This window comes from Orcinus orca, chromosome 17 (assembly GCF_937001465.1).
Source record: "Orcinus orca chromosome 17, mOrcOrc1.1, whole genome shotgun sequence".
NCBI classification, from domain to species: domain Eukaryota; kingdom Metazoa; phylum Chordata; class Mammalia; order Artiodactyla; family Delphinidae; genus Orcinus; species Orcinus orca.
Window position 1 is genome coordinate 8,234,134 of NC_064575.1, and position 26,541 is coordinate 8,260,674.

The following is a 26,541-nucleotide window of genomic DNA, read 5'->3' on the forward strand; positions in this document are numbered from 1 at the left end:
TTGGTGAATCAGGAGGAATTTTCACAGAAGCCCTGAGCTGGCATCTGCCCGGGGTTGTAAGAATCAATTACTGGTGGGGATGGTGCTGAGAGGCGATCGTGGTATCGTGATGAGTGGAACTTACTTGTGCAAAGCCCAAGTGTCCTCAGGGATAGTGGTGTCCCAATTCCTCCAGCACCGCCAGGCTGCGTGGCTCCGGGGCCAGCTGAACCCTTTGCGCGAGGAACCCTGGGGCCAGTGTGGCCAAGACTGGGCCACACAAAAGGGGGTGCAGAACTAAGGCTCAGACCTGGGTTTGAGTTATTGTTCAGAGGGCCTTGAATGTCACTGAAGGAGTTAAGACCTAGTTTAGGAAGTTTGAAATTTCCCTAGGCTTTTCTAGACCTTTCTGTCAGAATTATATATAGTCTCTAAATTGCAACTCTTTATTCTCCTTTAATTGTACCTTTTTTTATTCCCCACTAATAACAGATACCTATTACTTCCTCTTTGGTTTTTGCCCTTCTGATTTACATTCAGAAGTTTTTGTGTATTTTTGGAATTAATATTTTGGTTTAGTTTGTGTGTAAATAAGGCCTTGATACTTCAAGGCTATGACAAACAATTTTGTCATTTTGCTGTGGCCCTTGAATTCAGGGTACTGCAAGTCTGGCAGTGTGGCGTGTCACTTAACCATGAGCAGGCTGGCTCAGCCCAGGGTCGACTTCTCAACCCCTTTGAGTTCTGTTTGAAACTCCTGGTCAGATTTATTTTGTGGGGCAAATTACATGCTACAGCAACATTCACAAAATGCAAAGGATATACAGTTAACCCTTGAACAGCACAGGTTTGAATTACAAGGGACCACTTATTCTCCGCTTTTTTTCAATAGTAAATACTAAACTGCTACAGGACTGGAGTTGGTTGAACCCCCGAATTCGGAACTGCCCATCTGGACGAACCTCGGATATGGAGGGCGAACTACAAATTATATCAGATTTTCTACTGCGTGGAAGGTTGACGCCCCTAACCCTCGCGATATTCAAGGGTCAACTGTACTCCATTAATATTGCAATAGAATTGCTTTTGGCTACTCATAGCTAATATGTCTCCTTGATCACAAATACATACTTTGAGGGAGTGATTAATGATGCCAGTAATGTAATTGCCATTCTGAACATGGAACTTACTGGAAACTTAATTTCTAATTTTGAATAACTGATTAGTAACTTAACCCTGGGGGGACCTAGTCAATCAGCAAACACTGAGCATTCTGTGCTAGGCCAGCAGAAAATAATAATAATATAACATAATGTAAAATGAGAGAATGCAGGGAAGAAAAAGAAATAAATCTGCGTTTCTGCCCCAAACAGGCTCGCAGTTTTGTAGGAATGATAGATATATAAACTGATACAAAGAAGAGTGAGAAGTATGAAAATAAGGGTGTGCCCAAGATGCTATGGAGTTCTGAGAAAGAAATGCCTAACCTGGGAGTTCATGCAATTAGGCAAAAAAGGCCCCGTGACTGAAATGGGATCTGCAGGGGACTTTAAACAATAAATAGGTTATAAAAGGCAATGAAGGGGCTTCCTTGGTGGCGCAGTGGTTGAGAGTCCGCCTGTCGATGCAGGGGACACGGGTTCGTGCCCCGGTCCAGGAAGATCCCACATGCCGCGGAGCGGCTGGTCCCATGAGCCGTGGCCGCTGAGCCTGCGCGTCTGGAGCCTATGCTCCACAACGGGAGAGGCCACAACAGTGAGAGGCCCGCGTACCACAAAAAAAAAAAAAAAAAAAAAAAAAGGCAATGAAGAAAAACAGGGTACTCAAGCTTCATCTGGAATTTATCAGAAAACTTATTTTTCATATTTTCCATTCTTTTTCTTTTCTCCTGGATATTTTTATGACATGAAATGGAGAACAGAATGAGACTTTTTTTTAAATTGAAGTATAGTTGATTTACTGTTAGTTTCAAGAATGAGACATCTTTAACAAACAAAGATGTTATTGTGAACTTCCAGGTCTCAGAATTGTTTTTCGAGGGATGGAGCAATGGCCTCCTCCTTGGCTGGGGCGGTGGATGGGGTCTGAGGTTTCCAGATCGATGTATGGAACCAGCTCCTACCTTTACTATCACTGTCACCAGCCCACAGTCAATTGAGAAAAGCTGTGAGAGAAAGAAGCTACGGAGGAAAAGAAAGCAACACCATCATTAAGGTGCTGAGAGTTAATCTGATTAAACTGAGCCTGTCTGTGCAGGAAAACAGGCAGCTTTCTGCACGCCAGTCGGACGAGGGGTCAAATGCAGCTCCCCCTCACAGCACCTGCCTCTGCTTTAGTTCTCCCAGCCAGGGACAATTGGCCTGCTTACCAGGCATGAGGTTTAACTTATTTTCTATACCCCACGGGGTTATTTGCTCCGCGGCATGTGGGAGCTTCCCGGACCAGGGATCAAACCGTGTTCCCCGCATTGGCAGGCGGATTCCTAACCCCTGCGCCACCAGGGAAGTCCCTCCTAGGAGATTCTTAATTGTCTTTCAAATGGTGATGGCTAAGTCATTCCACGGTGTAGACCTCTATTCAAAGTCATCAGAATGATCAGTTGCTCATCAGGAATGTCTGGACCCCTGTGCACAGGAAGGCAGAGCTGCTGGAACGCCAGCAGAGCTACAGAATTCCAGGAACTGGAGGACTCAGCTCTCACAGAGCCGTCCGTGGCTGCCAGTACACGGTCCATGCTGTTTGCTCTCCAGATAAGCAAAGCGTTTCCAACAAGTGGCCACCAATCTTCATCCTCAAAGTGATGAAGCACACGAATTGTCATTAAGAAGGGGACAGACTAGCAGCCCCAAGATGGTGCACAAGACGATCCACCTGCTCAGCCATAAAAAGAAACAAAATTGAGTTATTTGTAGTGAGGTGGATGGACCTAGAGTCTGTCATACAGAGTGAAGTCAGTCAGAAAGAGAAAAACGAATACCGTATGCTAGCACATATATACGGAATCAAGAAAAAGATGGTTCTGACGAACCTAGGGGCAGCACTAAAGACGTAGACGTAGAGAATGGACTTGAGGACATGGGGAAGGGGAAGGGTAAGATGGGACGAAGTGAGAGAGTAGCATGGGCATATATACACTACCAAGTGTAAAATAGATAGCTAGTGGGAAGCAGCCGCATAGCACAGGGAGATCAGCTCGGTGCTTTGTGACCACCCAGAGGGGTGGAATAGGGAGGGTGGGAGGGAGACGCAAGACGGAGGGGATATGGGGATATATGTATATGTATAGCTGATTCACTTTGTTATAAAGCAGAAACCAACACACCATTGTAAAGCAATTACACTCCAATAAAGATGTTAAAAAAAAAAAAAGATGATCCACTGATGTATAGGAAGAAAAATTTCTATTTTCTAACTTCGTAGATTTTATCCACGCATTCAATTTATTCATAAGTATACATTATCAAAAAGTTTGGAGACCCCTGAGCTAGACCCCGACAAGTACAAAAAAGCCTGGTCAATCCCTTAACCTACTTCCTTGTGCCAGAGACTGGCTACTCTGCCCTGAGAGACATTTGATGACAGCTGGGAGCTCTTAGAGGGTCTCTGGACTTGGTAGAAGAAAAGTAAAAGAAGTTATGAAGAGCTTGGCGTATTCAACGTGGAGTCCGACATCACATCCAGAACCAACTGGCCTTCTGTTTATCCTTTCAGTCAAAACGTCTTATCCCTCAGTACAGAGAGTTTTACTTTGCTTCGGTACACTGCCCGCAATCCTAACAAGTTGTGATGTGTTTGTTCTATGGAAAGGAAACAGCTGCTTGGGACAGAAATCTCACTGTCCTCTCAACCAGAAGGTTTGGAATGGAGCCTGGCTCTGTTTCTGGCCTTATCACTTGAGGAAAACCCTTGCTTTCCCCACATTCAATTTCTTCTCCCATAAAAATGAGGTATTGCTAATCTCAACTTCATAGGATTATTTTTGTGTTTTTTTAAGTGTAAAATTTTTACCTGATATCGCTCAAACTACAGGAGTACTGCATGCTTAGTTTACATAACGAAACAAGTGCTAACAAAACGGTATGAAGGCAAAGCGGATTTTCTCCCTTTCCCCCTCATGCCCTCCCTCCTGATACAGGCAAAACACGCAGCCCCAATGTACACCCTTCCACCTCTTTCTCCTTGCTCATACGAACATAAATAAATAAAGAGGATTTTTTTGTATTAAAATTTATGATATATACATTATTCTGCAACAAGCTTTTTTCCTACTCTATACATTGTTTTCAGAAGCAAATGAAATCAGATTCCTAAAAGAGCTTGGTAAACTGCAGTCGCCACTCAGCTTCCTCTTTCTAACACCAATGAGAGGTAAACTGAGTGAAAGAATAGGTGAGTTTACTAAACACAAATGCAGTCAGTAATTTTGCTGCACAGAATCCAGAGTTGTCCCATCTGTCCAGCCTCGGCAGAAAGTGCCTCAGTGGAAGCAGTAGGAGGCCCCAAGGCTGGGGAAGAGGGGCCCCAGGACTACCTGATCCATGGCTGCCCCCAGCACGAGGCACCCTGCAGGTGACTGACCAATAAGAGTGGGATGACAATGTAGGAAGAATTGATGAATAGATTAATGAATTTAAAAAGGAACAAATGAAGGTACAAACAAGGCTACAAATGGGACCATTTCTTTAAGAAGTGTTTTCGTGAAAATATGGAAGGAAATAATGAGGGAAAATAGGGAATTTTCTCTAAGAGATCTGAGGATGCCTCTGAATAAGCAATGGAAAAAAATTGGCTGACTCATTGAAGGCTGGTGGCCTCCGGGGACCTGTAATTGTTTCACCAGCCAAGGGAACTCCAAAGCTGAGCTGGAAATCAGGCTTCTCTTTTACCTTCTTACGTTAATCTAGAAACAGTAAATGCTGGAGAGGGTGTGGAGAAAAGGGAACACTCTTGCACTGCTGGTGGGAATGTGAATTGGTACAGCCACTATGGAGAACAGTATGGAGGTTCCTTAAAAAACTACAAATAGAACTACCATATGACCCAGCAATCCCACTACAGGGCATATACCCTGAAAAAACCATAATTCAAAAAGAGTCATGTACCAAAATGTTCATTGCAGCTCTATTTACAATAGCCAGGACATGGAAGCAACCTAAGTGTCCATCGACAGATGAATGGATAAAGAAGATGTGGCACATATATACAATGGAATATTACTCAGCCATAAAAAGAAACAAAATTGAGTTATTTGTAGTAGGTGGATGGACCTAGAGTCTGTCATACAGAGTGAAGTAAGTCAGAAAGAGAAAGACAAATACCATATGCTAACACATATATATGGAATCTAAGGGGAAAAAAAAAAGGTCATGAAGAACCTAGGGGTAAGACGGGACTAAAGACACAGACCTACTAGAGAATGGACTTGAGGACACGGGGAGGGGGAAGGGGAAGCTGTGACAAAGCGAGAGAGTGGCATGGACATATATACACTACCAAACGTAAAATAGCTAGCTGGTGGGAAGCAGCTGCACAGCACAGGGAGATCAGCTCGGTGCTTTGTGACCACCTAGAGGGGTGAGCTAGGGAGGGTGGGAGGGAGACGCAAGAGGGAGGAGATATGGGGATGTATGTATATGTATAGCTGATTCACTTTGTTATACAGCAGAAACAAACATGCCATTGTAAAGCAATTATACTCCAATAAAGATGTTAACAAAAAAAAAAAGTGCATCTCAAAGCATTACCAGAATGAGCAAAATGTGCCCTGCATTGTGTGGTCCCTCCTCCACCAGCCCCGCCCTGCAGATGAGACCACCTCCCACGGGTCCCCTCCCTGCTACCTTCTCTCCTAGGCTGTGGCATCAGGGCCAGGAGCTTATTTCTCTATTAACTAGTGTCACCCCAAAACTCATATGAGTAAGTGTCAAACTGCTGTTAACTTGTGCCGAGTTACAGCTCTTTATTATGTAGTAGTACTAAAAATTAAAATATTCTTCAAGTCAGGCCATTTAGAAATTTTTCTAATTCGCAGAACACGTTAAACTAATGATGCTAATTAGCTTACTCAAAACAAACTCATCATGACTTTTACATCTTTTCTAGGGCAGGACCAGCATAGATAATATTCTATAGGGATTTCTCCCTGCAAGGGACACAGGCTTTCCTTTCTCACCTAATTATAAGTATCTTCCAAAATGCAATCTGTGTGGCGTTATATAATTGTGCTTAAAAACGTTTTTCAGTAAGGGGAATGTGTCCTAAATCTAACCAAATATATATCAAAATATAAATGTTCAATTATTAAACGGGAAAATTTACTGTGCTCCACGTTCTACAAGACGGGCATATGTGTACTGCCCACATGGATTTTATAAAGATTCTAAGTGTACTGTGAAGTCTGTTTATTGGCCACCAAACACATACACACAAGCAAAACCTAATATTTAATGATACAACGAGTAACAGCCATTTTCTTAGCCTGATTCAGATTAATGGAATATTTTTTCTTTCTTTTAAAGAACGATTTTCTTATATAAGTTCTCTGAAAACACTATTCAGGGAGATTTCATCTGTGCCCCCTTGTCCTCTTGCCTCTTGATAGAATTCTTACCTAACAGCTAGTAGAGGCATCCAAATACATGTGCTGACTAAACAACTACGTTTTTCAAATATTACCAGCAATGTTCCCTTTCCACTACCTAAGAGGAAACCATGTTTGACCAAAGTGTCTCTCAGGAGAGTGGACTGAACTAAGACGGAAGTGTAATTTGAGCAATACCAAAGGATTAGAATGGTTAATTTGCAAATATGACAACATTGATTTTCTGTATGTAGCAAAGGCGTCTCATTTACAAATCAGGAGTAATCTGCAGAGACTTGGGAACATTCAGCAATGATTTATAAGATTATTACGCGAGACTCCAGAACACAGACCATCTCTGTCTATACTCAGACACACAGACACACAGACACACACACACACACCACATAAAGCCATCCTGCATTATACACAGATACACCTGTTGAATTCTGTATCACAATGGAGAGGACTAATTAGCAAATTTGTAAATGAGCTCCTGTTTTTTTCCCCAAAGTTGTCAGATGTAATAATTAATCTGTTTTCCTAAACTGTCTGCCATTATTATCTACACGAGTGCCTATCAGTGAACACGGGGACTTCACGAAGGTTTTACTCTTCCTGCAGAGCCAAGACTCCAGGGCACCAAGGGTTGTGGGCAAAGCACAGAGATTCCCCTGACCAATGGCTGCGTTGGGCACAGAGTACCTCACAAAAGACTCCCTCCTCATTTGTTCGTTCTATATCACCAGCAGCAAATAACTACAGACACGAATATATAGACACCAAAGTGGCTTGGACTAACCTCTAAAGTAAGATAATTAGCAGATAATTCATTTGTTCTCCCGCAGCAGTAGAAGCTTTGTTAATCAGGCAGTAGGTTCCATAGATTTGCCTTTAATTACTTACAAAAAGCCACATGTTCTCCTACATCCACGAATAGTCAGATATCACAAGTATGAGACAATATGTATAAAATTGCTGCAGTTATTTGTTTTCTTGGATCCTTCCCTTATCAAACTGTGTCTCTCTCAAGGGAGGCTACCCAGTCACTTTATCACTGTGTCTCTAATACCTCCACCCAGACACGGTGGGTCTTGTTAGATTATTGATGGCAAAGAGCTGGAAGCACATATGAGTTACTCTGGAAGATTCGTGTGTTTTCTTTTTCAATTGGAACTGTTCACATAAAGGAAATGCACAGGGAATGTATCCTGAAGAGTAAATCCCTACATTTTATGCAGTGGAAATGCACTTGCTATGAGCTCCTTATCCACGTGTATAAGAAGAATATCGTTTAAAAATGACTACTTGCATCTTGGCAAGGGGCTCCAGTAGTTTTTGATCATCCTTGTGCAGCTGGTTCAACGCCTCAAATGTCCAGTTGAGCCTGTACGTAGCAGCAGCGGTTACATTAACCTACGTGTGAGACCTAGCTCTTAATGCCCAGCTACACAGTCTGCCTGTGGTCAGCTGGGATTCCCCTTCCAGAAAGAAGTCTTGGTTATAAAATGGTGTTAACATTTCAGAAGGACTGAAGGGTTTAGATGAACACCTCAAACCTCATTCTGATAATTTCCCCCCACTTATGACAGCAGTTATAACAAGTCAGTGAGCAGACACTGGCCATGCCTCTCTCTTCACCCCTTTTCACTACATTCTCTGTTGCCTTCACAAGGCTGACCTTTCTTTAACTGAGTTCTTTGCTGTTCATCCTCAGGGAAGAGAAAGCTACATTGGGAGGGGGTGATATATTTTTATTTCACCCAATATATCCAAAAGAGTGTGATTGCAACATAAAATACAAATTTTAATCTATTAAAGAGATGGTTTAGATTTTTAGTACTAAGTCTTCAAAATTTGGTGGGTATTTTGTACTGACACCACATCCCAACTTGGATAAGACACATTTCAGTTGTTCAATAAGCACGTGTGTCTAGAGGCACTGGACTGCCTATCAGCTATAGTTCGTTGAAGCTTACACTGGATGCCAGGTAGATAGAGGACTGATGGTAGTTCTGGACCATAAATGTTAGAGGAAAGTCACTATAGCTAGGAAAGAACGTCCATTTTTCTGTTTGCATCAGGATTTGTGGTCAAGATGAACACAGTTCTGTTACAGCTGTGTAACTCTCTTCCAATTTTCGTCTGAGAGAGCCCCAGGTCTTGCTGTAGAGGAAACAGATCTATAGAGCCCGGGATGTAGTGTATACACAAGGTATTAGAGAATTTCAAACCTTTCTGTTGCTCACTGATTCAGCCAGTGATGAGACAGCTCTGCAGGATCCTAGAAGAATACTGCTACTCAGATTTCTTTAAAAATGTTCATTGGATGAGAGACCAAATGAACCAATAACGCAACTACCCATTCTCTGATACACAGCATATTTGCAGCTCTCAGCTAATAAGTTCCTGCTCATTTACATGCTGGTCTTCAGTTTAAAGTGCTTTCATATTTCATCAGAATAATTTTTTCTCTCTCATAAGGTCATAATTTTCATTGGATTATAAGTCTCCTTATGTTCAAGAATAAAACTAATTGATTACACTATGCACAATGAGCTGTATTTGGATTCTCGAGTTATAATGTATTTCATCAAGACTGAATCTCAACTATGATTAAAAAACCCAGCTGTATTGAAATATAATTCACGTACCACAAAATTAACCCCTTTTAAGTGCCCAATTCAGTGAGTTGGAGTTTATTCACAGAGCTGTCCAACCATCACCACTGTTTAATTTGAGAACATTTTCATCACCCTACATAGAAACTCTGTACCTAATGGCACTCACTACTCAGTACCCCTGCCCCCAAACCCCATGTGGCTTCATTTCAATTGGAAAAGTCACCTTAAAGGCTGAGTTGAATGTTTTTGTGATTAGAATAGACAGTGGACTTTTTTGGTGTGGTGGTTTCTCTTATTCATTTGTTCTATACATATTTATTGAATACTGTCTGGGGTGTAAAAGAGGGAAGAGAGTCGACAGTTCTGCGTGTGAGATATGGTTCTTCTCTGAGATAAACTCAGAGTACACAGACTAGCTCTCTTTTCTGTGCTTGACGGATGAAAGATCTGATACAACTCCATTTTGCATGAAGCTAGAGTTTTAAGCTGGTAGAGCACCATCATTTGGTATCTCTGGCCCTATACAGCTGTGAATACATTTTCACAAGTTTATTTAGAGTTAGAACCTGGCTCCAAACAGGAGACCACAGGATATAAGTGAAGAGTTTTGACTTGCTTCCATCTCACACTTTGCCTCGATTCTATTCTATTTCAGTGGGAAACCAACCAGGGTATAGCCCATGAACACCAATCCATCATTTCCTACACTCATCATCCCAACACACACGCCCTCTTCCTGGGGGTCCGTAGTGCCACCTTAACATACTCAAAACATTCTTATGGGCATTAATTTCTGTTGCATGAATTCTTTGATGTAGGAAAGGCTTACCTGACAGTCAATTCCCACAATACCTAGCCACTTCTAGCTCATGATTTTATTGCTTCCTTGTACGTTTGCTAATTGTGTTCCGTGTCTGTCTTATCTTCCTAAAGAGAATGAGGTTGCCTTGAGAATAGAGACCAGTGTGTCCCTGTTCCGCACCACCACTGCGTCCTGATGCTGTTAATACGTGACGAATCATGGAATTGGTTTAGCTGTCAGGTAGAAAGCTGTGGGTTGAGCCACTGTTTCTACTGACTCCCATTTTATAATAGTTAAGTGGAGAGCTGGGCCCCTGACAACTGGTATGGCTATGTCCCTGCATTTGGTGTCCAGCCCAGCACCCTCTTCCACTGGATGTGCCTTGTGTCTGAGCATCTGCTATGTGCCTGGCTCTGGGCCAGGTGTTTGAAAGCAGCATCCCTCCTCTGTGCTCCCCTGTATCCTCATGTCCATCGTTGCATTTACCCCATGGTACAACGCAGGCTGTGTTTTCTGTCTCCCTCCCTGGGCTGTGAGCACCTCATGGGCAGAGTGGAGTTTTACACAGAGCCTGGCGCACAGCAGGCTCTCAAATTAATTTTTGTCACGTGAATAAATAACTTAAAAGGCAGTTGTTAGCAGCTCTCTGACTAGCCAAAAAGACAGCACACACACATCTGAAACAATGAGAGAACAAGACAGTATCACTGAAAGGGTTAATTGCGCACAGCCGACAACGTGTAAACCGAATAAACTTTAGGTACCCATATCGTCTGGTATAGAAGTAAAACATGTTTGAAAAGTATAATCCAACCACTAAAACTCATTTTACAGTACATCAGATTTTTATCTGCATCTTTTAAAGAGCTTTAAAGGAGATGTAACTTACGTTCAACAACAACACTTCACGAAATCACCTTTCTTTGCCCATCTTCTTGTACTCCTTGCTTCTCTGCAGCCTCTCACCCCGGTCCCCAAGTCTCTCCCCTCACTCGATGGGCACCTACTTTGTAGGCATCTGCCCCTTGGCGTTTTCTCAGTGCCAGACTCAGCCTCTCTGGCTTCCTTGACTCCCTCTCTTTCACTCATTATCCTAAGTCTGCACTGCAGAAAAGAGCCTGGAACCAACCCACTTAGCAAGAGCATCCTTCCTTCCTAGAAGTGGGTGGAGGTGGGGAGAGTGGTAAAGAAGGTTTATATGGGTGAAGATTATGAATACTCCAGTAGTAATTTCGTCCCTGTTACCAGTGAAATAAGATTAAGAAATGCAGAGAATCTAACAGGGCTGGTAAAGAGTTGTCCTCTCCATTTGGGGACACGTCACTTGATGTTGTGACATAAACAGCAGCAAGTTCCCAGACGTTGTTTATGACACTTAACCTAAACTTGATGGGACGTCTTGCCCCCTCCCCAAATGCAGAATACGAATCGCTCGTCTCAGGAAGGGGTTCTCTGGTCTTCAAAATTCTCTTCGGTCCTTCCTACAGGAGTTTCAGCTCCCTGTTTCAACACAATCTGTGGCCAGGGGTAAACAGAGGTCCTACCTGGACGGATCACACACGTGTCTTCTGTGCTGATGTGTAGAGCTGAATTCACCAGGCTCCTCAAGCTAAGTTGGCCCTGTGAGGGTTCAAGTCCATTGCTTTGAAATTCCACAGTGTGAGTCTCCAACCCAGAGGCAAAAATTCAGTAACGTCATAACACAGCACCCGTGTGTCAGTCAGGGTCCAGCCAGGAAAACAATAAGTATTTTAAACAGAGGTAACTTAATTTAACACAGGGAATTGGATACACCAATCTGAGAAGACAAACAGGGATGATGGGGCAAACTGGAGATTAGCAGGAACCGGAAGCAGAGACCTACCTGAGGCTGAAAGACAAAGCGTTCCTGGGACCCAGCGGCGGAACCCACACAGACCTGTCCCAAGGGAACAGGAGCCTGGAGGAGAGGCCACCCAAGCTGGAACCATGTGGGGGAAATGCCCTGGTTTCTCCCCCATCCCACCCACCTCTGAGTTCCCCGTTGGCTGAAAACGAACCTGGGAGGGTGGCCTGGGTGCAGGGGCAGAAACCCTGCACTCTAGCTTAGGGAGGGGAGGGTGAGTGATGGACCTACCCTGGGTTAAACAGGCCCAGGACACACACAACCCCCGTGAGATATCACTGACAAAGCTGGAGAAAATAAGGATGCAACGGAAAGACAGACTTGGCATGCAGAAGCAGCCAGGTCACCTGGGCATGCCCACACCTACTGCCACGAGAGGGGACATGCAGGGCCTATGCCGGTTGCCCGACACGGCGGATGACACACTCTGATCCAGAGAAGCCTCACAATCGCCTGCAGAGTTTTACCAGCAGCAAACTAGGCCCAGAGAGATGAAGCAACTGGCCCAAGGTTGTACTGCCTGTAGCTTTGGAATCAGAGCTCACTGAAGGCGAGTTTGCAACCACCGTGCTGCCCCTGAAACACAGTGTTGGGTACTCAAAGGTGTCGATGAATAGGGGCCTTTCGGCGACGCCACTGGAGGAACAGAGCTGGTGCCGAGGCAGGGAGAGCTGGCGCTCTTCCACCTTCCTCTGCAGGCTTCCTTCTCAGCCCTACAGTTCTCCTCTGCCACCGACACTCACATCCTCCGCTCCGCCCCCATCAGCACCCTCAGCGCACAGACACACACAAACCTCGCATCCGAAACAGCTCCAGATCTGCTCCCGGGCAATAACGGGAGGAAAGTAACTGAAGTGTTACCCTGACAGTGGCGTCCTTATTTCACCAGGAGATCGGCTCGATGGCAGAGGCCTGATTCTTTAATGATGGATCTGCAGCTTGTAGAAGGGGGTGGGGATTTGCTCTCACCCCTGAGGTGACGCCCACATAAGTCACAGCTTGCTGACAAGGCTGACGTTGGAATTTTTTGCTGTTGTTGTAAATTTGAATTCATTTAATCCTAAATTTGGGAGGCCTCAATTATAAACACGGAAGAGAAAAGCCGAAAGATAGACATAGACCAATTACGCACTGGGGTCTGTGGTGTGTGTGTACGTGTGCGTGTGTGTAAGGGGAGAGAGAGCAAAATAAGAATTTTTATCCTGAGTTAAGAGTCCATTACAGAGCTAGAGTTAGTGGATAAAATGTTAACTAAAATTAAGTACAAAGGAGGAAACATTATAGTATCCTGAGGAAGATCCCTAGAATCTTCTCCCGCAAGTAGAGGAGTCCCATTTCTTAAGTCGAAGTCCACAGAGGGGATGTGGCTAGGAGAGCAAATCTGAATACTGTGTGGATACAAAAAGACACATTCTTCCCCATGGAGCTGATTGAGACACTCCCTGACGATCAGATAATCCCTGAAGATGTTATCCTGCAGATATGTGTGTGTGTATGATAGCATTAAAAGAATTTTCTTGAAGATAATAGGTAATTCTGGAAGCTCTAATCTGAAATGGAATACCTTAATGATGTAATTTTCAATAAATTAGTGGTTTTGCTGGTATAAAATATAAAGTACTTATAAGAATTTGTGTTACTAATAAAAAACTGGAAAGCCATTTTCCCCAAGGTATTTTATAATGATGGAGGTAGAAAATATCTAATTTTATCGGGAATAATCTTCTCTCATTTGGCCCTTAAATTCCTGAAGATTCTCATAGCTGAGTTAAAAGCACAAGCAGTAGAATTTAGAATCTAACACGTCCTGCTGGTGAGCTGTTATTCCCTCTGGGATCATTTCTATCATTTTTAAAAGAACTGTCCCTGTAAGCTGCTGTGTCCATGATAAAAATCACTCAAATATTTATAATGGTCAATATTTATTAGAGAACTGATTGAGATTTTTTTTTTTTTTTTTTTTGGTGCGCAGTCCTCTCACTGTCGTGGCCTCTCCCGCTGCGGAGCACAGGCTCCGGACGCGCAGGCTCAGCGGCCATGGCTCACGGGCCCAGCCGCTCCGCGGCACGTGGGATCTTCCCGGACTGGGGCACGAACCCGCGTCCCCTGCATCGGCAGGCGGACCCTCAATCACTGTGCCACCAGGGAAGCCCAACTGATTGGGATTTTTAAGTTGTACCCTTAAAATAGCACTTAGGCCACTGCAACATATAAATAAGTGTATAAAACCGTCTACAGAACTGCCAACACTCTTTTGCAGATGCATTTATAAATCATAAATATATGAATGCATGAGATCCAAGATGCTTAAGTCAAACATTAAAGTTCATGGCACCATTTGGGTACTCGTGTTGGGATTTAGGGAGAATTTCCTTTGGGTAGTGCAGTAAGTGGTTATAAGACAAACTAGGCCCCATTCCACATGGCAGACACATGAGCTTAAAGAAGAAGTAATGAGGTAATTTTTCAAAGAAAGGGAAAAAAATTCCCCAAGATCAGTTATTTGCCCTCCACGTTCAGGGTGTGTTTTTTGGTTTTTTTTCATCCAGGAAAGCAGCAACCCTATCTAGGCAGTAAGAAGCAGTATATTCTCTGCCTGAGTGAAAGGAGACTTGGGCTCTGTTCAGGTCCGGCCTGGCTCTTCTCTGGGATCCCAGGTCATAATGACCTGTCAGCCGTCTCCACGGGCTCTGCTACCGTTGGTGCCCTGCTCTCAAGGTGACACCAAATCAGTGCTTAACGTGGTCCTGTTTAAAGGCAAGATTCTGCTCTATCCTAATCTCAGATGAACGTAGGTACCATTTAAACTCTAATGGGTGGCGTGGTTCTTTCCCCAGACCTGAGATCAAGTAATTGGGATGGAAATATAGACGGATGTCCCAGGAGGAGAGGCAGTTCTGTTCTTTGTTCCTGCAAGAAGTTGCAGGGCGTCTCTTCCTAAAGATCACGGGTAAGCTGGGTGAAATATGACTAATACAGATTTTCAAGTGACTGAAGCACAGTTCAAACTTTAAAAAGAGATAAAGTAATATCTTGAAATCACATGTTTGCTCCCTGTAACTATATGACTTTCATAGTAGCTTTCTTTAAAATGGTATCTGACAATATTCAAACTGTCACACTGCCAACTCAAGTCTGACCGATCCAAGTACCTGAAGTACATTGTTTTCTGACTTACACAGAGAGGTGAGGAAGTCCAATATGTTCCCTCGTGGATTTTCTAGAATATTAGTTTTGGTTAATAGATAACCTCCCCCAAATGGATCTTATGTTGTAAAACGCATAGGAAACAAAAGGTTAAACAAAGTTCAATTGGTTCCTTTGCTATCAGACTTTTTCAAAGGCTTTAATTAAATAGACCAACATGTTCTTTAACTTCCTAAGAGAAGGCCAAGAATGCGGCGTTTCACTTGGAATCCTCTTTTTGTACGAAGAGACCCTGCAGAATAATATTTTGCAGTACCTATTTTGGGAAATGCTAGTTTAATGATCCCTTTCTGTGGGGGTGGTGAGGATGCTCCCACCACGGGCTTTTTGCTCCTGTTTCCTTTGCCTGAAATACTAGCCCCAGGCAGCCACGTGGCTGGCTTCCCACATCACCTTTACTCGGAGGTGACTTTCTCAGTGAGGCCTTCCCTGATCAACTTTTTAAAATTCAGGTCCCTTTCTCAACATTCGCTAGCCTTCTTCCCTATTTATTTTCCAATGTGGCACCTTCTAGCTTTTTTTCCCCTCTATCTTTTGTTTATTATCTCTCCCTCCCTCCCAAATAGAGGGTAAGTTCCTTGAAGGCAGGACCTTCCTATTGCCACACTCAAGGGACAGCTCTCAGCCGGCATTTTATCCAGCCTATTATTTTATTCAACACCATCGAACGCTCTGTCAACTGTGAAAATACTGAGATAGTCTGAAAATGCTCCCTTCACTCAGCCTCCAGGACACTGTCCTCTTTCCTGCCTGACTGGCCACCCTTCAGATATCTGTCCTGGATTCTTCTCATATTTGTGCCTTTAAACGTGGCGAAGCGGAGGGCTCAGTCCTGAGATTTCATCTCTGCTCTAGCTTCACTCACAAAGCACGTGGATGCGAACATCATCTACAGGCTGATAACTCCCAAGTCATTTCGGCAGCCCAGATGTCCCGACCCGTCGTGGTAGTGGCCGAGCTCATCAGGGCTGGATAAGCTATGCTGAGTTTGGTTTTACTAAGAGAATGAACATTTACTTCTTACCTGCTGTCCTTGGTAGGCAGCTCCACTAAGCACGGATCTCTCCTCCAGCAAGTGGCTCATAGGCTGGGGCTCCTTGCATTCTGGGGCTCCCCCATCTTCTAGGGCATCAGAGTTCTTCATTTCCAGCCATGCGGAAGAGAGAAAAAAAAAGCATGGGAGATTCACATCTATTTTGTTTGCGTATAGAAGTGGTGAATCTTACTTCTACCTACAGTCTTACTTCTGCCTATGTTCCGCTCTCCAGAACTTGGTCGTATGCCTCATCTTGTAACATGGGGGCTGGGAAGTGTAGTTTAGCCAGGTTCCCAGACAGGGGAGAAGACCAGGGTACAGGTGAGCTCCACCAACTCCACTGCTAGGAGGAAGGGGCAGTACCACAAGTGAATTTCATGGCTTTGTCTTAATAGAATCCTCCCTGCTGTTTTGGAGATGGGTTACTCCTAGCTTTTTTTTTTCTTTTTTTTTTGTGGTACGCGGGCCTCTCACTGCTGTGGCCTCTCCCGTTGCAGAGCACAGGCTCCGGACGCGCAGGCTCAGCGGCCATGGCTCACGGGCCCAGCCGCTCCGCGGCATGTGGGATCTTCCTGGACCGGGGCACGAATACGTGTCCCCTGCATCAGCAGGCGGACTCTCAACCACTGCGCCACCAGGGAAGCCCCACTCCTAGTTTTTGATATGGAGAAGTGATGTATATCTAGTATTTGGAAAATAAATTGTGCTCAAATACAAGAAAATTTTCAGCTGACTCAAATCTCGTACAGAATGAGGCCATGTTAAAATGATTCTATCTATGCTATAAAAGTACAATGTTCCCTCATAAGGCAGGGCCAGTATGGAGAAATTCAAGTTGACCTTTAAAACTTCCAGCGTGCTCATTAGGAACACTTGTTCATTCTGTTCTAATAGCAACTGAAACTCTTTAAATGACAGCACTTTCAAACCATGAGGACAGTCCTCTTGTAAATGTCATCTAAAACGCTCGCAGCTAAAGCAAGATTAAGAAATTTTAACTTGGATTTGAGATTTATGCTTTGAAATGTTTATTGTTTTATCTCAATTAGTGAGCATATGCACCCTTAAAACCCTCATGAAGATGGTCGACAATCCAAATTTTGTGACATATAGAGTTTGTATGAACCTACAGTAGGAGATAAGAGCTTCAACTATAAGAACTGACAGGTCTGGATTCAACTTCATTCAGTCTCTTACTTGATGTGTGAACTTGAGCAAGTTTTAAACTATTCTAAGTAAGATTATGTTTCCTCATCTGTAATATTGGGATATCATAGACACTATAACACATGTATTATACCTACATAAAATTGTCATGGGTATGATATGAGATAACATATGTAAAAATTCCTGGTAGATACTAAGTGCCCAATTCTTAACTATTAAATTACCTTTACTGACTTCAATGTTTTCTCTTAAATTATATCTATTAAGACTTTAACATCTTACTACACTTACTTATTACGAGCTTAGTTACAGACCAAAGATATTTTCGTGGTTAAAACTTTAACATTTGCCAGAAGGTTTGCTTCCAGTGACCTCTGTGTTCCTTTGACCGCGCTTCTTTCTCTAAGACACACCATGGTTTTGTGACCGTAAGGCCTAAAGGGTGAAGCACATCGTATCTTCCGGCACTGATTGCCCGTGCAAATCAGTGATTCAACCGATCTGGATTTCTGCACTAATTGGCTTTTAAATAATGAGCAACGATCATCTATTTACCACATAAGGCCCCTGAGGGAAACTTGAAGATGAAGTATTGTGTACTTCATAGTCAACTAGAAGCCCTTTTATAGGTTACTGTGGTTAGAGAAGCAGGAGGGATTTTTCTGGCAAACTAAATTTTCTTTGCTTGAGCTCAGCTCTGCTGACTCAGAGTGACCAGGCTGGATGGATTTGCAGTCTACCCCTTCTCTCCTCCCAACAGCGGTCACCTCCTTGAGGACACTCACCTCCTTGGTCACCTTGCCTGGCCAGCAATGAGATTGACAGAGTCCAGGAAGAATGCAGTTCTCCTCTTTGGCGCTCTATTAAGTAGGAAGTAAAAACAAAACAAAACAAAAAACAGTTGGTTTTCTTGCTCTATAGACTTTCCTACCGGGTGTGAGGCAGACATCAGGGTAATCAAGATACTCTTTAAGTTTACTGTCACATTTTCTGTTGTCTCGGCAAAAATTTGACAGGCACGCACCATGAGATAGATGGTTTTTGATCTCTTTCCCTTCCGTCCTTCCTCCCTCCCTCCCTGCCTCCTTTCCTTCCTTTTAATTTCTTTAAAAAATTTTTAAAATAGAGATTATCTGTAAGCTCATTCTTAGAAAACAGTGGGGCTAAGAAAAACGTAGGGTCTCCTGGTGACAAACGCTTGAAGACTCTCCAACATAGTCACGTCTATTTATTAATCACCAAATCTTTGGATAGCTCTTTTATAGAAGGCTTTCTTATTTGGCCTCTGCAGCACGTTCAGCTTTCCCTGACCTTCACCTCTGGTTATCTATGCTGTTTATTAGCTCTGCTCTAAGAAACTACCATAAACCACAGAGGCTAAACTCTGATCTGTGTCTTTCTCTCAGACGAAGCAGCGCAGTGTCCCTGTCTCTCCCACCGGACAATGAACGGATGGGACACAGAAGTGCACGTCCTGTATCCCTGCACCCCTGCATTTCACTCATATGATGAGTTCAGTAACTGCAGGGTGAACTGTCGACCAGAATGGAATATGAAAAATATCATCAAGGAACATTGTTTAGGTTGTAGCCAGGGAAGATTCTGAGTTTGATCTGCTCGTCTGAACTGGTTTGACAGAAGGCCGGTTTTGCTTACTCTGTTTAGGAGAAGTGCCAAAGCATTTTAACAGTTCTAGGATCTGCAGATAAAAAAAAATTTCATCCTTTAGCATGCCCTGATCTGAACCTGCATAAAAAGCCCCAGCCCTTCCTACCCTCAAGAGAACACTGGGTTGGTACAGCTTCTCAGAAATCAATGATGCTTTCTAGGAGCATATATTCAAAGAAAGTCCATAGCCCATAATCAGCTGGAGCTATCTCCCAGCGGCGTCCGAATAAGCATGCTCTTTTCTCTCTCATGCTTGCTACTGACTTGCTACGTAAAGCATCTGGTGTCACTGTTGCTGCGTGAGCTCTCCATTTCCTTGCCCATAGGTGGATATGTGACTTTCACACTAATGAGTACCACATGGTGTAATAGAAACCCATCACCATGAAATACAGCATTTTGAGAAGGCTCTCTTGCATCAGGGAAGCCCATTTATGCTGCTGAAAATGTTTCTATCTGTCTGCTTTGATGTGGGAAATGGGTGTCATTAGTAGGACATGAACCAAATCCCAACTTCATGCTTGTGTCCTCGTGTTGCCTTCAGACCTACATACATGCAGTTGGGTGAATGAATGGAGGCCCTCAGCCAAAGTCCTGAAAGACACTCAGAGTCACCACGGGGAAGAAGCAGACGGTCTAAAACACAGCTCATGTCCTCATCCTCTCCCTCTTTCCTTCTTTGCCTTTGGTTTTCAGAGGAACCTTAATAGATGGGCAGAGGGCATAGTATCTGTGAATTTGAGTGGTCCTGCTCTGGTTTCCACATAAGTGCAGTAGAAGAAGAGAGGAAGGATGGGAGTTAGAGACAGCCAGACTGAGCAGAGCTCCCCAAGCCTTGCCAGGCAATGTGATTTTGAGGTCAGGTGTGTCTTGAACCCTGTTGGAAGTATGTTCGCCTGCAGGCATTAGAAACTTAGTGAATATCGCTAGTAAGTGCTTTATTATCCAGCAGGAAACTCGGCCAACTGCCACCAGTAACATCTGTAACTGACTGTCAAGGAAAGAGGGAGGAAATAGTTTTGGCTCTACCGTGTTGCTCCTAAATCTCGATCAAACACAAGAAAAGGCAGCTGAGTGACGCTCGAATAGTGCAGTGTGAAAATGAAGTGCAAACGTAGTGCCCGTTTAGAAATGAAGGATTTTTCTAACGGACTGCACGAATCACTTAGTGCTGCTCCAGACGCCCAAAGAAAAGAGAGGAGAGCCCCTGAGGATGTCCTGCAGTGTACCTGTGCCTTACCGTTTACCTTGGCGTTCTTTGTTCAACACTTCACATAAGGCAGAAAAGATTAGCCTTGGAAAAGCTTCTACTATACCTAAAAAAATGGCTACTCCTACTGGGGAGTTTTGAAATATTCACAGTCATCATATTCCTTGATTTTATTTTGAGATAATTGTAGACTCACACGCAGTTGTAGGAGAAAATACAGAGCGAGTCTGTACTACCTTTATTCAGCTTCCTCCACTGGTAGCATCTTGCAAAACTACAGAGCACTAGCACGACCAGAATACTGACATCAGTGGAGTCAAGTTACAGAACACCTTCATCACCACAAGGCTCTCTCTTGTTACCCATTTATCGGTCTCGCAGGGCGTTAACAGTTATCCTCTCCCTGGGAATTCCTTCTAGGGAGCTGATCTTGATTCTTTAATTAACCTCAGTCCTAAGCCCAGGTACCTTGCACAGCTCTGAAAGAGTCATGCCACATCCATGATGCTGTGACTCTGGTTCACCCTCTTATTTTCCACAATGAAGTCCCATCTCCAATACTCATTCCACAGTTACATTTCTGAACAATAGAATGTACAGTAGAACCTCCTCTATCTCCTTCTCTTTCCTAGTTGATTTATCCCACTCAACTGGCTTTCCCAATTTCTTAAAAAAAATTTTTTTCCCGCATGTTCAGACCTATTTCTTATCACCCCACCACTCTCTTGGTCACTGGCTCCTCCTTCATTCATTTTTTTTCAAACATCTTTATTGGAGTATAATTGCTTTACAATGGTGCGTTAGTTTCTGCTTTGTAACAAAGTGAATCAGCTATACATATACGTATATCCCCGTATCTCCTCCCTACTTCCTACACTCTCGGGTATCAGATCCTTATTTTAATAACCCTTGAATGCTCTGATTTTTATCTGGTGTAGGAAAATAAGGCAGATGGATGAGAATAGCCTTCTCTGAATATTCAGAGAGCAAAGAGGGGATCCTACCTTCAGATTTCCTGGTCAATCATTGAGCCAGTATTCCATTTAGGAGGGATTTAGAGGTAGCACTCTTTGAATGTGGAGTTAGAATATGAGTTAGTTTGGAAGATACGCTTGTAGATTATCTAGTGAGAACATGTATTTGAGTGACTTGGGGTTTAGAGGAAGGATTGATTATAGCGATGTTAGCACTCCAAGCTACCTCTTGTGTCACCACTATTCCAAAGAAAAATATTAGAGAAGCATGACTGTAAATTTAAAAAAAGGACACCAAGGAACACAAACCTGACCTCAGCAGCCGAGGGCATGAGTAGAGCTCAGGTAGAGAAGGAGGGAGAAGGAGTCAAAGTACCAGAAGGCCGTGGCGATGGCCATTTCTGCCAAGTGCTTCCAAGAATATAATCCAGTGTTTGTCCTGTAGTCGACACTCATAAGTATGTGCTGGATTGAAGAGGTGCAAGGTCTGGGGCTTCCCTGGTGGCGCAGTGGTTGAGAGTCCACCTGCCGATGCAGGGGACACGGGTTCGTGCCCCGGTCCGGGAAGATCCCACATGCCGCAGAGCGGCTGGGCCCGTGAGCCATGGCCTCTGGGCCCGTGAGCCATGGCCTCTGGGCCTGCGCGTCTGGAGCCTGTGCTCCGCAACGGGAGAGGCCCCAACAGTGAGAGGCCCGCGTACTGAAAAAAAAAAAAAAAAACAAAAAGAGGTGCAAGGTCTGAACTGATTGTTCAGTGAGGAATTAAAGACAGTAAACCAGTCATTACACAAAGGCAATTTTCTGTCTTCCCCTCTCCTCTGTAAACTCTACCTTGTATTATTTGACACTGATTATTTGATATTATTCCACGAGTATCAAGCAGGCCATCAGTTGTCCAATGTAAAAACATGATCCCCTTCAGAAAGCAAAGAAGGAAGAAAAGGAGGGAATACCGGAAATGAAGGGAAGGGAAGAAGGAAAGGAGAGCTTGGGTAATCATTAGTGCTGTTCACCAGCACTTCTGGTCTTTTCTTTACCAGCCACATGGTAGAATTATACTTCCTGACACCCTAGAAGTCAGCCACGTGTTTGGCCTGTAAAATGTGACAGGTGAAGCATGTCACTTCTGGCAGCCAACCTGAAGAGCTAAGGTGCGATTCCCCACGCTGTTTCCCTCAGCTGTGGCTGCCCTGTTCCAGACGGGGAGGCTGCATCCCTGGCCGAGAACAAGTCAAGCCCGGCTCCCGCCAACCCTGCAAGGATATTCTGTGTGAACGAGAAGGGAATCTTTCCAGTTTTAAATGATAAAAAGCTGGGGTTGTGTGTGACTATAACATAACGCAGCCTGTCCTGAATCACAGAACATAGTAAGTAACATAGTCTTTCGCAGTAGGATGGTAGGTGTTTTTTCTTTTCTTCTTTCTTATTTTTGTATGTTCTAATTTTTCAAATAATTTTTTAAATCAATTTTGTACTCTTCTAGAATGGGTATATTTTTTGTAATAAGGAAATAAATTAATTTAAAATAAACTAGGGAAAAGATAATTTTAATGATTTGAATATGTTTATAATTCAAAACTATATTATACCTTTATTGATAAATGCATGAAATACACAGAAATTAATGCCACGTTCTTGAACCTGGGGTATGTTTTTGGAGCAGACTCTGTAGTCCCCAAGAACTCTGAAAAACAAAATGTCACACTGTCATGGAATCAAGGTTTACCATCTTGAGATAGGTCTGCTCCAGCCCCTAAGAAATGCACCTTCGTGAGGGTGGTGGACTCCTTTGGGGTCCTGGGAGACATTTGTGTGACAGACAACTTCCCATTTATCTGTGGTTTGCTAATGAGATCAGGCAAAACGACCAAGAATGATGGGCATTGCTTAAAAGAGCCCTCTGTTTTCTAATTTTCCCTTCCCTCATCCTTCCCTTTGCACAATACACACACACACACACACACACACACACACACACACACACAATAATTAATAATGCAGTCAGGCTCATTCGAGGATAACCATACCATTTGCACATTGCCCTTATTACACAGGAGAGCCTTGTTACATGTGTTTATCTGCACATATTCGTTTGCCGACCTGAATGAGATCAATAAGATCCCATGCCTTCAAGATGGCAGACTCCAAGCCAGGGCCAACCCACAGACAACTGATGGGTCTCAGCCCTGTTTTCTTTCAATCTCTTCTGACACAAATCGAAGACGCTGCTGCTGTCTTTGAGGACTGAGATTCCACAGACAAAAATTAGGAGTCTCTAGATATTTCGTAAAGGTTAATGTTTTCTTTGAGGTTTTACCTAGTGCCTTTGCAGTAGTATTTACAGAGTTTTCTTCCACTTGACCAACCTAGAAATATATTATATAATAGACTCTCAATAGAAATAAAAACCCTCTTATTGGTCCTATTGAAAAATGTTCATTGCAGCTCTATTTACAATAGCCAGGAGATGAAAGCAACCTAAGTGTCCATCATCGGATGAATGGATAAAGAAGATGTGGCACATATATACAATGGAATATTACTCAGCCATAAAAAGAAATGAAATTGAGTTATTTGTAGTGAGGTGGATAGACCTAGAGTCTGTCATACAGAGTGAAGTAAGTCAGAAAGAGAAAGACAAATACCGTATGCTAACACATATATATGGAATTTAAGGAAAAAAATGTCATGAAGAACCTAGGGGTAAAATGGGAATAAAGACACAGACCTACTAGAGAATGGACTTGAGGATATGGGGAGGGGGAAGGGTAAGCTGTGACAAAGGGAGAGAGAGGCATGGACATATATATACACTACCAAACGTAAGGTAGATAGCTAGTGGGAAGCAGCCGCATAGCACTGGGAGATCAGCTCGGTCTTTTGTGACCGCCTGGAGGGGTGGGATAGGGAGGGTGGGAGGGAGGGAGACGCAAGAGGGAAGAGATATGGGAAGATAAGTATATGTATAACTGATTCACATTGTTATAAAGCAGAAACTAACACACCATTGTAAAGCAATTATACTCCAATAAAGATGTAAAAAAAGAAAAGAAAAGGATAGTAAAGCCCTGGTTTACAGATAAACTCTTTGCTCTTTTTCTCCTTCTACAGCCCCAGAACCCCTGTTTAGCATGTAAGACAATGAATTATAGTTATTTTTAGTTCTGGATAACAAGTTCAAAAGGCCCTAAAAGACTGAGGTTATTGCTTAGTGCTCATTGCAAAGGAAAACCTTCTGGGAAAGGTCTTGCTTTTTAAGAAACCAAAGAATTTTTAGATCCCAAACTGTACCTGAAAGAGAAAAGAAAACCTTATTAAGAACTTCTACTTTTCTAAATTTACATTTGGAATAGTGAGAGATTATGACAAATGTGCAAATTGGTATAAATGGTCTCTCCAACCTTGCTTGGTGGTTTAAGTTTTTTTAAAAATAGAATAAACAAAAGAAAAAATACATACCCCTCAAAACAAAGACCTTTTACTGAAATTGTCTAGTTTACCCTTCAAAATATTTAATTCCTTTGTACTCTGTAAAATGTCTAGATAGAGGCAAAATTATTGTTAAACTTTTTGAAGGTTGACCTTTAAGCACAGGTCCATGTACTTACATTGGAAACTAGGTCTCAATGTAGAAGGTGCCCATGGAGCCTATAGACTCAAAGGGTTCTGAAAAAAGTTAATAACCCTCATTCTTTGTGACTAAAAAAGACCCAGGCAGGGCATTTCATACACCGCAAGGAGCAGCTAGTGGCCTGAGCTGTTAGCTCAGATAACGAGGCTCCTTCTGCTTTCATCCCATCTTGCTAACATTCTACAAAGATGTTTGTTGCAATGAAATTGATTGCCAGCGCACTTGGCAATTCGAATTGCATTAGATGTTCCTTCTTTTTTAATGCCATTAACCACACGAATGCAATCTTTGGAAGCTCTATATCAGGAACTCAGGACCTGGTGCTGTGGGACTAGTTCAGGTTTTATGGTCAAGGTCCCTTGTTCTGTGGATCTAATTAGCATGCAGAGCAGCTTCTCGGCTTCTAAAGTGTAAGCTTATGCCCTGAGCTGGATTCTAAAATTGAAAGCGTTTTTTTAAATGCTCTTATTTCCTGATATTTACAAAATGTGTTCATCTGCAGAAAAGGAGGACCTCAATTAGGGGAATCAACTAGCCCATCAATGAGCAAATGTCTGTCCCTGGGACCTACTGTGTGGATCCCAGGTTGAAGTAAGGAGTCAGTTCTGAAATCTGTGAAAAGGAGCCACAGATGTTGGATGCTGTCAGACTTTGGAGGATTTCAGAGAGCCCCATCTCTGAAGAGCCTTTGAAATTCTTTTCCAACCCCTCCCTACACAGCTTCAATCACCCAGAAAGCTGAGTTACTGCCATGATCACCCAGGGGAGAGGGCTGGAGCTGGAGAGCAGAGAATGAGGGTAAAGGGTAAAGACAGCCATCTTGCAGGGCTCATGGGAACTGAAGCCTTGGTGCCCTGACACTACGAAGAATCCCAACTCCTTCACTATCTGGGCTGCAAACGCTCTGGTGTCATGTCGGAGGTCATATAATTGCGACTTGGAAAAAGACAGGCCTGATGTATGATTTCTCAGTTGTGGAGCCTTGGGGGAAGAGGGAGGCAAGGGGAACAGAGAAGACCTTAACAGCTGGGAAGTAAGTGTGTTTCCTGTCTCTCCCTCCACTAGCTGGTGCTTCATTCTGAGAGAGGAAGCAGGCTGCTCCCCTCTAACCTGTGATGTGCGCTCATTGGTGTGCGTTTCTTTCTTTCCACCCAGGACAGCTTTCCTGCCCGCTTCGGAGGAGTCCATTTTGTCAACCAGCCCTGGTACATTCATGCCCTGTATACGCTCATCAAGCCATTCCTTAAAGACAAGACCAGGAAACGGGTAATGAAAACAAAAACCCAAAGGGGGGATTCAGAGGCACAGTTACGAAGCCTGTTCTCTCCCTCTCTCTCTCTCCCTCTCTCTGTATTTTTCATTGTTTTTTTTTCCTGCTTTTCTGTAGTCCCTGAGCATTTGAGCCTCAGCTGGAGTTCGCAAATGGCCTGGATTTAATCAGTAATTGAGTAACTGAGTTATTTTACAGTCCGGGTGACAAACCAAAGGAAACATGGAAGGCATGCAAATACCAGATGCCCCTTTTACTGTAAATGCTTGTGGGAAATATGGAGTCAAGCAGCTTCCTGTTCGTGGAATATTTTAAGAGCTAGCATTTTGTCCTGTGAATATATTATTGCTACGAAGAATACTGATGATTCGTATTTTTCCCCATGGCTCTTGGGTCATAGCTGCCAGCTCCGTCACCTTTGAGATTGGGAAAGCATTCTTCTTTGGAAATAATAGAGCTCACAGGAAGAAGGCTTTTAAAATCTTGATTGTGTCAGCTGATGACATTT

General features: G+C 43.4%; 2 protein-coding genes across 7 annotated transcripts in view; one reads left to right on the forward strand and one right to left on the reverse strand.

The window, feature by feature from the left end:
* CLVS1 (clavesin 1) overlaps positions 1-26,541 on the forward strand; it is a 220,431-nt gene that overhangs the window by 170,906 nt on the left and 22,984 nt on the right. For both annotated transcript variants that reach the window (XM_033437605.2, XM_004274981.3), the window contains one exon: positions 25,919-26,029. In XM_033437605.2, the coding sequence (XP_033293496.1) occupies positions 25,919-26,029 (111 nt within the window). The remainder of the gene's footprint in view (positions 1-25,918; positions 26,030-26,541) is intronic.
* ASPH (aspartate beta-hydroxylase) overlaps positions 1-26,541 on the reverse strand; it is a 386,456-nt gene that overhangs the window by 129,332 nt on the left and 230,583 nt on the right. For all 5 annotated transcript variants that reach the window (XR_007472942.1, XR_007472943.1, XR_007472941.1 and 2 more), the window contains exon 27: positions 16,102-16,215. The gene's annotated coding sequence lies outside the window, so the exon portion shown is untranslated. The remainder of the gene's footprint in view (positions 1-16,101; positions 16,216-26,541) is intronic.